General features: G+C 32.6%; 1 protein-coding gene across 10 annotated transcripts in view; it reads right to left on the reverse strand.

The window, feature by feature from the left end:
- RICTOR (RPTOR independent companion of MTOR complex 2) overlaps window positions 1-12,820 on the reverse strand; it is a 129,471-nt gene that overhangs the window by 47,681 nt on the left and 68,970 nt on the right. For 7 of the 10 annotated variants that reach the window (XM_013051712.2, XM_004737979.3, XM_004737980.3 and 4 more), the window contains 3 exons: window positions 10,237-10,363; window positions 7,070-7,239; window positions 1,476-1,543 (listed from right to left, as the gene is read on the reverse strand). In XM_013051712.2, the coding sequence (XP_012907166.1) occupies window positions 1,476-1,543; window positions 7,070-7,239; window positions 10,237-10,363 (365 nt within the window). Of the gene's footprint in view, window positions 1-1,475; window positions 1,544-3,032; window positions 3,639-7,069; window positions 7,240-10,236; window positions 10,364-12,820 lie in introns of those variants that run through there. The other 3 variants (XM_045079490.1, XM_045079494.1, XM_045079495.1) reach the window with 2 other exon arrangements.

A 12,820-nucleotide genomic window follows, 5' to 3' on the forward strand; every position in this document is an offset into this window, starting at 1 on the left:
CCCTCAAGATTCCATGCCCTATCCCTGGATCCTGTGAATATGGTATCATTGCTATGACTGTGACTAATTTAACCTTATATAGCCTGGCAGATCTTAAAAGACAGGGAGATCATCTGGTAGGCTTGATCTAAATGGAGCTTTTACTAGCTAATGGCAGAAGAGAAAGATATTCAAAGCAAAGGATTCCAGGAATTTCTGCTCTGTTTGAAGACAGGGGAGCCAACTGCCAAGGAAGAAGGGTGACCTCTGGAAACTGAGAGTAGGCCCCAGCTGACAGCAAGGAAACAGAGATCTCAGTTTTACAATAGCAAGGAAGTAAATCCTGCCAACAACGTGAATCAGCTTGGAAATGGATTTTTCATCAGAACTTCCAGATAAAAGCTATGCCAGCTCTTATATGACTGACCTCTTCTGACCTACTGAACTGTGAGCTAATAAATTGATTTATTTAAGCTGCTACATTCATAGTAATTTGTCAGTTAACAGTGGAAAGTGCATTTCTGCCATCAATAAGGAGAATAGTAAATGTCATCAGGAAAAGCCAGGAAAGGAGCCCAAGAATCCCAATTCACAACTCAGCAGGAGGAAGATTTGAGAAGTCTTAAACAGAGAACATCTATTTTGATTTCTTGCTCAGGTCATGAAATGTTAGGGTGGGATCAGTCCATAGTTAAAGAAGTAATTAAAGATATAAAACCACTCACTATCTTCCATAAAAATGAAAAACAGTGAAAAATGAAAAACAATAAAAATATCCCATTTCACAATATTCTAAAACTTAAGAATTTTAAGTTATATTCTACCTATTAAATAAGTGCTTATGTCTATAATTCAATAATCCTACTAGAAAAACACTTCATAGCACATTTATTATCATCACACCATCTGCAAAATCTTTACAGATAATATGTTAATATACTGATCTCTAAATCAATTTATAGTTATCCCAAAATACCCCACGAACATGGGCTTTTCTCTCTAAAAAAGATGTTGAAAATTACCCTACCTCATTCCTAGAAAACAACCTTTACTTTATCTCCTTTTACTTTCCCACTAACCTTACTTTCAAAATTCTACAGAATATCTTTCTGCTTAGTCAATTTGTTAAGGCAGCTCTTCATTCTATTCCCTGTTGTTATTTCATTCTTTTAAGTCTCTTAATATAATTATGCTAAAAATACATACAATAGAAAAATAATTAAAGATCTAGGTTTTTATTGCAATCTAGCTTACATTATTTTAAATAAGAAATTCTGAGTCATTAAATTTCTCATAACTTTTTTCTTTTTTAAACCACAGCTAATTATGAGAATCACAACATAAATTTCCTATTAGTGAAAATTTACTTATACTCTCATTGAGGAATTTACTTAAACTCTCTTTGCTCTAACTCTACATGCAATCAGACAAACCTAAAAGTTTTAACAGCAACATACACACTACCTTATAAATTACTAGGAACAAATGGTACTTACTTGAGTTGTCCTTCAGCTGTATCTGGACTGTGTCTGTAGTGAAAATCAGTATAGGGTGCTAAAATTCGCTAATGGAAAAAAAAGAAGAAAAAATTTAGTGTTTATTATAAAACACATTCTTCCTGTAACAAGCTAAAATTAATTTCACTTCTCTGTATCTTTATTGGGTATGCTGTGTGAGAAACTTGGTTCTTCAAACTAATCATCAAGGAATGTATGCGTGATTTTTAATTTTATTTTAAGATTTTATTTATTTGACAGAGCAAGAGAGCATGAGCAGGGGGAAGAGCAAGGGGAGATGGAGAAGCAGGCTCCCTGCTGAGCAGGAAGCCAGATGTGGCCTCAATCCCAGGACCCTGGGAACATGGCTTGAGCAGAAGGCAGACTAGAATGAGCCACCCAGGTGCCCAATTTGAGTATTTTTAATGTATCAATTAAATTTCAGATGCACAACCCATGAATCTAAGATTTGGTGTATTTTCTCAAACTAAGTCCATCCCTCTAACTAGCACCAGATGAAGAAGACATTAGAATCCTTAAAGCCTCCTTATTCCTAAATTCAGTCACCACCTAACCCAAAATTATTATCCTGACTTTTAAAACCATGACTTAGTTTTGCTATTTTTGAACACTATTAAGTGGTTTATTACACCCTCTTTTGGGTGCTAGTATAAAAAAATCCAAGTTATTTGTATTATCCTTGTATTTAGAAATCTTGCTAAAGTCACTTATTTTAAACTTTTAACCACTGTACCTCATTTATCAACTCTCTCACCATGGCTACTGCATTACTGTGGTCTAACTTTTAATATTAAATATAACTTAAAATACATAAGACATTATTAAAATTGCTTTCGACAATCAGTATTTTTTTATATTTAGTCATATATGTGCCTTTTCTGTCACTACTCGTTCCTTCCTAAATTTCTTCATTTGTTTTAGATCATTTTCCCCTTGATGACTCCCTTTACTCTTTTATTCTTTGTGTGTGTCATTTTTTTTTAATCTATTTATTTATTTGACAGAGAGAGAGAGAGATCACAAGTACGCAGAGAGGCAGGTGGAGAGAGGGGAGGAAGCAGGCTCCCTACCGAGCAGAGGGCCCGATATGGGGCTCGATCCCAGGACCCTGAGACCATGACCTGAGCCGAAGGCAGAGCCTTGAACCCACTGAGCCACCCAGGTGACCCGTGTATGTCATTTTTTAAGCAACAATGAATATTTATTATCTCATATGGTTCCTCGGAGACAGCCGTCTATGACAGGCTTAGCTATGCAGTTATGGTTTGGGGCCCTCATTAAGTCTGCAGTCAAAATACTGGTCAGGCTACAGTCACCTGAAGCCTTGACTGGAGCTGGAGGACCTGTTTCAAGATGGCTCATGCACGATGTGCTAATTGACAGTGACAGAGTTCAGCTCCTCTCCACAGGTACCTCCCCTTGGACGCTGTAGTGTCTTCCTGACGTAAGCACAAGTAATCCAAGAAAGAGTAGTGTTTCTTTACATTCTGTATGGTCTTTTTTTTATTCTTAGTCTCAAAAAATCTTTTATTTTACCTTTGTTTTTGAAAGACATTTTCTTTGGGTTAGGCTGGCATATTCTCCTTTCAGTGCTCTAAAGATGCCATTTGACTGTCTTCTAGTTTTCAAGAGTTCTGCTGGGAATCAGCTATCAGACACATTCCTTTGAAAGTAACAAGTTTTTGGTTTTTTCTCCCCCTCAAGCTGTTTTCAAGATTTTTATTTATCTTGGTTTTCAACAATCTTACCATGATGTGCCTACATGTTTTCTTTGTATTATCTTATTCAGAGTTTTGTGAGCTTTGTGAGCATAAAGTTTCATCAGTTTCAGAAACAAAAGTCTTGGCCATTGTCTCTTTGGATATTTACTTCTGCCCATTTTCTCTTTCTTCTCCAAAGACAAAATTATATCTTATCACTTTTGTGTGTTCTATTCATTTCTTTCTTTTTCCTCTCTGTGCTTTACCCTGGATATTTTTATTGACTTTTCCTCTAGTTTACTATTATCTTCTTGTCCAAAATGCATTTTTCATTGAGTTCAGAATTCCAAGTATTTTTCAGTATAACTTCCACTGAAATCATTTATGTATTTCAATTATCTGTTCAAATTCACCATTTCATCATTTTCTTCCTTTTTTCTTAATTTTCCTGAACAAATTACACATGGTTGTTTTATTTATTTATTTTCAAGACTGCTTTGAGAGACAGCAAAAAAGAGAATGTGAGAGTGAGCACGGAATGGGAGAAGCAGAGAGTGAAATAGTCTTAAGCAAATGCTATACTGTGAGGCTGGATCTCACAACTCTGAGATCATGACCTGAGCCAAAACCAAGAGTCGGACATTTAACCAACTGTCACCCAGGAATCCTGGGTGTTGTTTAAAATAACATCCATGGTTGTTTTAAACTCTTTCCCTCTAACTGCACTATCTGGATCACCTGTGGGCATGGTTCTATAGAATGTTTTTCTTTTGGGTATTTAGTCAAATGGTCATATATTTTTGCATGATATTCAATCAAATTAGTAAGTGAATGTCAGACACTGTGAATATTCCAAATGATGTTACCACCATCAGAAATGGTTTATCCTTTCCTCTGTTAGGTAGAGTAAGGTGGGGGGCTGATCACCTTAATCACCAGCTGTGTTAAATTGAGACTACACTGTCATTTTGAGAAGACTGAGGATACCTTTGGTTTTCCCCTGTTCCTCAAGGATGGTCTTCCAGGATTTTCATTAGAGAACTTAGCAAATATTTTGCTCCTTAGCAATAGAGACTGGGAATCTTTTCTACGTACTTCTTAAGTTTTGAACTTAAATCTTTAGCTACCCATCCAGAAAAGCTTCAGAATTTGGGATACGTCAAGAACAAGAAATCAGTGTTTTAGTACCACACAAATGCAGAAAGCTACTTTGGCTTTTCTGATCCCAGCAAAGGCCTACCTGCATTTTCAGTTTCTAATTATATATTGATCAATAAATGGCCCCAAGAAAAAAAGTAATTACATATAACCAGTGTAAATTCACTACTGCTTTTGGGCCTTCCAACTTTAGCCCATGGCCCCTCCTAAAAGGTCTTTGCATTCTATGCACTGAGGACTACAACATGTTCCTCATTGTGCTTATCACCTCAGGTTCGGACATCATAGTTTTTGCCCCTCACAGTCTTGTTTCAGCAAATATCTAAAGGGGTATATCAGACTTAGTGTGGGATTTTTCCTATCTCTAGGCTTACCATATTTGCACGATTGCCAAATACTCTGGTCTACTAGGCCCACATCATGTTCTTAGCCTTTAGCCTGTGCCCCAAATCTGCAAATGCCCCCAAGAGCATCTCTAGATCTTCAGGGCAACTCCCAAAGAATCTTCCCTCTCACAAATTCCACTCTTTCTGGCTCTTATTGCTTTCACAGCTCTATGCTGCTTTAAATATATGACTTTCATAATTATTCCAGTTTTGTATTTTCCATAGCAGATGCTATGAGCGATCGAATTTATTCTACTCTGAAGTATAACTTTAAAAGATAAAGTTTTAAAAATTACTATAAAATTTTTACAATTACAATTTGTAATTTACAATTACTATAAAAAATTACAACTGATTTACAACCCTTATAGACTGTCTATAGTATATACATTATATACATTATATTAAATGCACACATTTTTCTGTCTGAGGTCAAAACATATCACAGATAGCAGAAATTAAAGTGAGAGTAAATTTAAAAAAGGGATTTTTAAGAGGAAGACAGACCTGAGCCTAACAACAGAGACAGCAACACTGAAAATAGTTCTTTTGTATGAAGAAATGGAAATCAAAGTATCAATTTAGAACCAAATTTTGTAAAATATAATTAATAAAAATGAGGATAATATTCTTAGTGACTATAAAATGAAGATGATGATATTAAAGTGGATGATGAAGAATGATATCTAAGGTAAACAGTATTTGTTGAATATTTACTATGTGCTAGGTACTGAAGTACAAAGATCAGAATTTTATGCAGATTAAAATTAACATATGTAAAGTGCCTGGAAATACTAACTCATTATAAGCATTACATGAGTGTTAGCTGGTGTTATTACAACTACTATTATTATGACAGTATTTATTGTTCACAATAATTCTTTAAAATGAAAACCATGACCTTCCTTTTACCTAAGAAAAAAATGGGTCCAAGAGAGGCTCATAACTTGTCCAAGTCATAAAGCTAGTAGAATACAGGAGCAAAAAAATCAAAACCAGATCTGTATAGTCCAAAGTCTATGCTCTAAATCACTATGCTATTTTGGGGAAATCTTGTTAGAGGAGTAAAGAACAAACATTTGTGGTTTTAAAGAAATAGAGACATAAGCAAAGACACTCCTGTACTTAAATGTCTACCATATTCTTTTGAGTTTTGTTTTTTTTTTTTAATTTAATAAAGGCTTGGCTAATTTGTTTTATAATTACATAGGAATAAAAAACCAGGGCTTTATTATAATCATCTCACCAATCCTAAAATTATATTTCTACCTGATTAAAAAAAATTCAGACTAAACATACTATACTATACTAAACATACTATACTATACATACTATACAGGCTAAAAATACTATACCATACTAAACATACTATAAAATATCAAAAATGCTAGTCCATTGGGAAATGGACTCCCATGAATAATGACTGTATTTGAAATCACTTATTGAGAAGAAATTTTTACTTATTTATTAGTTAATGATAAAAGCTGTCACTTACTAATGATAAAAGCTGTCAAATACTTCTACTGGCCTTAATAAAACCAGAACTGTAAGACTGAAGACAAATTCAATGTAATGATTTAGAATAACATGCTAGAGAACAATTTATCTTTTATACTTTGCATAATTTCATACCCAAATATAAACAAATCCTTAGTTTAATCTTACTCTGAATGGTATCTACAATGGACAACAATGTAGTGCATTCACACACATAAACTATAAGATCAGTTTGTAGTAATTCTGTTCTAACCTCCACTACACACTTTATTATAAAAAAGAGTACAAAGCAATCTTATTATTTTAGACTAACTGTAAGAAAACACTGAAATGCTAAAAAAATTAAATTGCACTATATTTTGAAAAGAAAGGATTCATATTCTTTTTCTTTCAAGTATATATGGTCATTAGTTGCTAACAAGTGCCTCTAAGTTCAGAGAATTTTAGCATGGGTTAATAAATAAATAGTATATAATTAGCAAGAGCTATTCACACAGTTAACATACTGAAGTTCTTAAAAAGAAACGGTTCTCTTAAATAAGCAGGTAAATGTATATGCAACTTTACTTGTGCTTTAATTGGCTTAATAAAGTTTTCACAGATAAAAAAATAAACTTCACTTTATATATTGATGAAATATTCTTTAGAATAATATTTCCAAATCAGTCCAAATGGAATGAACTATAAAATATTGCTGAGGAAAAGTCAGTCTTAATTTATGTTTGGTAATTAACTTTGTGCTGCATCTGTTAACTTTAAAATTTCAAAGCAAGAGTAGGTATGTATTTAAAGTCATTATTATAAAACTAGAAAAGGATATTAAAGTTCCTACCTCTAACTCTACATCAGCTCGCACATATTGTCGGGTCTTTGGATGATTAAGGAGGTGCAAAATTGTAGTAATTAGGGCCTCATTTATTCGACTTAATTGACAGTCGATCACATTTTTCAGGATGGTGTTTAGTCCACCTCGAAGGGCCACCACCTCTGGATTCTGAAGTGCTAAAATAAAAAAGAAAAACTTAATAAAGTATGTAGTGGATATATAATAAAAGTAATCAGAAATCTGGAATTTTATGGTGAAACAACTTCCTTTCTGACTTGAAAAACTTTCTACTCAAAGACATTTAAAATATGGATAAAATTATCTAATAAGAGTCATTGAATATACTCTTCCCAAAACCCTGATTTTTTTTTTAATGTCTCTGAACTGCTTTTTTATATTCTTTGTCCATATTTTACTGGAATGGTTTTTCTTCCCTATCAAAAGCAAGAAGTTGTTCATTTAATGGGACTATATTAGCTTTTCATCTATTTCAAATCTTTCATCTTCTTTGCAATTTAACTTTGGATTTTAAACTCAGAAACTCCTCCCTTACTTCAAAGATCAGGCCTTTTCTGATCATGCCCACACATACATCTATGTGTTTTAAATGAGTTCATGATTAACATTCCAGCTTTCAATCTCAGGAAACTGATCTCAGGAAACTGAGTTTTGCTTAATACTGATAAACTCAATCTTTTTCCAAATGTTTAATCAATTATCCTAGCATGCTTCACAAACTGACTTTTATTCTTCTGATATGCTAATTCCCTATATACCATAGTCTGTAACTCAATCTCTTTTCATTTTTCTCTCTTAATCACCGAGCTTAATAAGTTTTTATTAAAAAAAACAAACAAACAAAACCCTTTCCCTTCCCTTCATTATTGTTTCTCAAAAATGTTCTCATGGTTGGATATCTCATGTTTATTCTAGCCTTAGCCTAATTCTAGAATTAGGTTGCTTCTGTTTTTTTTCTACATTGTGGTATGTATAATTACAGAAAGTAAAATTCACATATTTTAACAGAACAGTTCAATAAATTTTGAATTTTTATATTCTTATAACCAATATCCAATCAAGATACAGAAATTTCATCATCCTAGAAAGTTCCCTCATACCACTTTTCAATCAGTATCCCCTCTACTACACAACCAATGTTCTCATTTCTACATTATTAAGAATTAACTTGACAAATTCAAATGTAAAAAGTATCCCCCCAAACACAGGCACAAGTCATACATTTCTTACTAAGTTCTGTGATACATAATTTTCTTTTCTACTCTGGAAATAGTATTTTTGTCCTAATATATTTACTAACTTTATCACTGAAACACAAAATAAATTTATCTGTATTTTCACATTTCTCCTGTCTTGAATTAGTTAAGTTCTGTTTTTCAGCTGATTCAGAGTTTTCTAGATACATCATCTACAATATGTAAACATTATTTATTATTCTAATTTACTAAACTGCTCAAAGTTTTTAGCAATACTAATTTAATTAGGAATTAAAAGTTTATAGTACTTACAGAAATTTACCATTAAGAATAATACAGTACTAATCTGAAATATTCTAGAATGTTAACAATGTAGAATGTTATATATGTGAATCTAGAATGTTATGTATGCGTATAGGTGTGGGTATATGTATATCTATGTCTATATGCATATAAAATGATAGTCTCATTAAAAAATTGGTAGGTTTCCATATTTTAATACTTTCAATTAGCTTACATTATATAAGAACTCTGTTCCTTGGAACAATTTTTTAAAGACAAAACTACCCGAATAAGTCTTTTTGAAGGCAATTATTTCATCAAGTACTTCTATGGTTTTTATCTTATTATGTTTTCTACTTTTTGAGTTAACTGGAAATAAAATTTCCTCCAAAAACCCATTCATTTCAAAAAGATTTTCAAATATTTATAAAAATTATTTCATTATTTTAGAAAATTCCTATTTCTTTCTTCCTCATTTGTATATTCATCCTGTGTTTCTCTGACTTCCATGTTTTTCAAACATTAGGACATCTTTGGGTATCCATGTATGTTTCTCTCCAACTAACAGATTATTTTAAATTATCAATCTTGTTCTCTAATTAGGACTCTTAATTTCATTGTTGCTTTCCTCCTGCTTATCTGAAGCTGATTTTCTTTCCCTTTTTTTTTTTTTTTTTAAATTTCTTGGGCTCATGCACTTTTCATTGGTTTTTGCTTAATTATAAAAGCATTTTACGTAAGTTAACTCTGAATATAGCTTTCCAAGCATCGCGTATCAGTACATGTCAAATTTTTATTATTTTTAAATGTCCTTGATTAACTTTCTGACTTTAATAAGTCTTTAAATGAGTATATACTGTAAATGGAACCTTTAAATCTTCAATAATAGGGTTTGAGTCTCTTAAATTTAGTTTATGATTTTGTTATTAACTTTATTATACCAAGAGTGAATGTAACCTACACAAGCTCTACTTTTGGTGGGAAAAATCATCTCTTATCATTTAAAAGTGTGTTTTCTGGTTTTAAGTGAGGTTGAACTTTTAAAATATGTTGATTAGTCATGTTTCTTTGAGAATTATTTATTTTGCCTACTGATCTGCATATAAATAAGTTACTTACCTATCATGTTTGTAACATTTATTTTTTGTTTGCTCCAGCAATGAGCGGTTTTTTTTGTTTGTTTCCTTTTAACAAAATCTATAGCTGCTGAAATCTGTTTATTTCTTTGGTAACTCAGACTCTTTTTCTTTACAATCATCAGTTCAATGCTCATCCATTTTTTTCTGTTTTTCCCCACGTCACTCTTTGTTTTGCATTTAGATTTTTTTTAATGTATAATAATAGATTGTTTTTTAACCCACATCAAGATACAGTGTGGTTAACTAATTTCTGAGAACCAGACTTTAAGCAATTTTATTCTCAGCAGTGGAATCTGGACAATTCTTAAATGCATATAAACTAAATTTTTCATATCTTTGTAGCAATAACTAAGAATTCATGTATGAAAGGATTTTAAAATGTCATAGTCTTATATTTGTTCTAAAACACTTTATTTTTATTACTTGGAGAAAATTCTGACCCAAATCACATTAAAAAATGTTACATTCTTTTATATATATATATATATATATATATTCCTAAAATGCTTCATTTTCATTACTTGAAGAGAATTCTGACCTAGTTCACAGATAATGGCAATGCATGCTCGGACCATTCTGTCTCTTTCTTGAAGTCCGTCATTTCCAACTGCTATTAATGAGTTGGCCACAGAGCTAGGAAACAAGGAAGCATTCACAGTAATCATCTGTAACAGGGAGGAATCAGAAAAAGAAGTTATTTACTTCATAACACATGTTTAAAACCTGTTTTGTTCAGATCAAGGTGTTTATAACCACAGAACATTTATAAAATCCAGGCATCAATTTTAATCTTCTTCATAAGAACATTTCTAAGGGTTACTAATTGATGCAATAAGTGTTAATAATTGTTACTATGGGAAAATGTTGGCTATTTTCCCCTAATAATTCAGACTATAAGTCAATTAAATGACAATATTTAAGGTTTCTGAGATTCTCAGTTCTCTCAAATAGGAACTATATTTAATACAACTTTACAGTACCTAGACAAAGAAAGTCAGTGGTAACAACAGCTGTCAACACACTACTGTACTATTCCATTTCTAACTCTTTCCCATATATAGCCACCAAGTCCTGTCCTACCAATTTATTCACTATCCATATTCTCTCTCCCATCAAACTCTAATTTGGGCCCTCATTCTTCCTCACTTTACTGCAACAGATGTCTGATAATCTCCCTCTAACCATCACTTGTTGCTATGCCAAAAGGTAAAATTAGTAATCCATAATTTATGTTTAATATTTCAAAAAGCATGATGCAAATAGTATGTTTCTGGTGACAAAACTTTGGATAAATCTAACTTTAAATGAAAAGTATAATTGGCAATAATATATTTGTAATAGTGAAAATAGATAACATTATCTTCAGTTTGGAAATTAGAAAGAAAACAAATTATATAGGTAATGACTGTTTAATAAATAAAGCCTGGTAGGTGAATAATTTCCAAAATAATAGGTCTCTGAGTAGGGATAATTGATCTGTATTAGATGTTATTGGATTTATAAACCTATGTATCAAGGGCAAGTAATTCCCTAAATGAATCTCCTTCAACTGTAAAAAAATATGTGCTATGTAAATCTCTTACTATATGAATAAAGAAATAATATATAAGGAAAATTGATGGCTTAAATCAGGCAGGCAGTGAATAGAATTTCAAGGGGATAAAGACTAGTAACAGCTGAAAAGTGGGAAAATTATACAGAAGAAGAGAAAGACAAAAACCAGGAAAGATTCTCTGGACTGGAGAGAAAGGGGGAAAAAAAAAATCAAAAACACTGAAAATGAGCATGGAAGCAAAAAATCTTCCAAATGAATGAGACAAGTGAAGACAGGTGAAAAAGGAAGGAAAACCCATGAAAAAGTTATCCTAAAGCAACAGATGTTTCTATGTTTTCTTTAAAATAAATAAGATTAATACTTACATAGAAAATTTTAAAACTTTCAAAATGCACACAAAAAATCCATCGTGACCTAGCCATTATAACATTAACATTAATTTCTACTAGCTCTTGCCAAGATGTTGCTGAAAAAAAAAAAAATAGGTGCTTTGGTTGTTAAAAAATACTACTGAGGAGCACCTGGGTGGCTCAGTCATTAAGCATCTGCCTTTGGCTCAGGTCATGATCCCATGGTCCTGAGATCGAGCGCCCCATAGGGCTCCCTGCTTACTCTGGACCCTGCTTCTCCCTCTCACACTCCCCCTGCTTGTGTTCCCTCTCTTGCTGTGTCTCTCTCTGTAAATAAATAAATAAAATCTTTAAAAAAAAATACTACTGAAATTACAGTTCCTCTAACCAATAGAGGTCACTATTGATTCAGCAAGTATGCTTCCTCTTAATTCTATCTTCTTTTAGCTAAACCAAGGAGGAACCTTGCACCACAATTCTTCCTCTGAGTCTACATCCTACCATCAGGTATAAGCAATTTTCCTGCCTTTGGATTCACAAATGTTATCTGCCTCAAATTACTCTGTGTTTTAGAAGATAACAGAAGAAAAAAATATTTTTGCAATAGCATTATTAAATTGTTAAGTGTCTATTTACTTCTACTGGGCTGTTTACAAGCTAAATTGTAATGTGCCAAAACATTTTACAAGGGGTGCATTGGTGGCTCAGTGGGTTAAGCCTCTGCCTTCAGCTCAGGTCATAATCTCAGGGTCCTGGGATCAAACCCCACTTCGGGCACTCAGCTCAGCAGGGAGCCTGCTTCCCTCTCTCTCTCTGCCTGCCTCTCTGCCAACTTGTGATCTCTCTCTGTCAAACAAATAAATAAAATCTTAGAAACAAAAAATCTGAGGAGTGAAATCATAGCCTCAATATGACACTTTACCCACAGACAGAAATATTGTAATCTATCTTCAATATTACTCTTATTAGAATTGTAAATTTCTTTTAAGCCATTCATCCATTTACCTCTTCCTTACTATGCTCACCTGTGGCTACTACTACTAACCCCAAGCTGGACAATTGAAATAAAAGAGAAAAAGAGGAGATCTAGTTAATGTACAAATTCAACACTCTACCATTCTGAAGTATACACTGAATTCAAAGGGGAGTAAAGAGAAGGGTTAAAAATCTTATTTTTTTAAATAATTTAAATAATTTTTGATGCTTTTACATTAAAG

Source organism: Mustela putorius, unplaced genomic scaffold, assembly GCF_011764305.1.
Source record: "Mustela putorius furo isolate JIRA1106 unplaced genomic scaffold, ASM1176430v1.1 tig00000407_pilon_pilon_pilon, whole genome shotgun sequence".
NCBI classification, from domain to species: domain Eukaryota; kingdom Metazoa; phylum Chordata; class Mammalia; order Carnivora; family Mustelidae; genus Mustela; species Mustela putorius.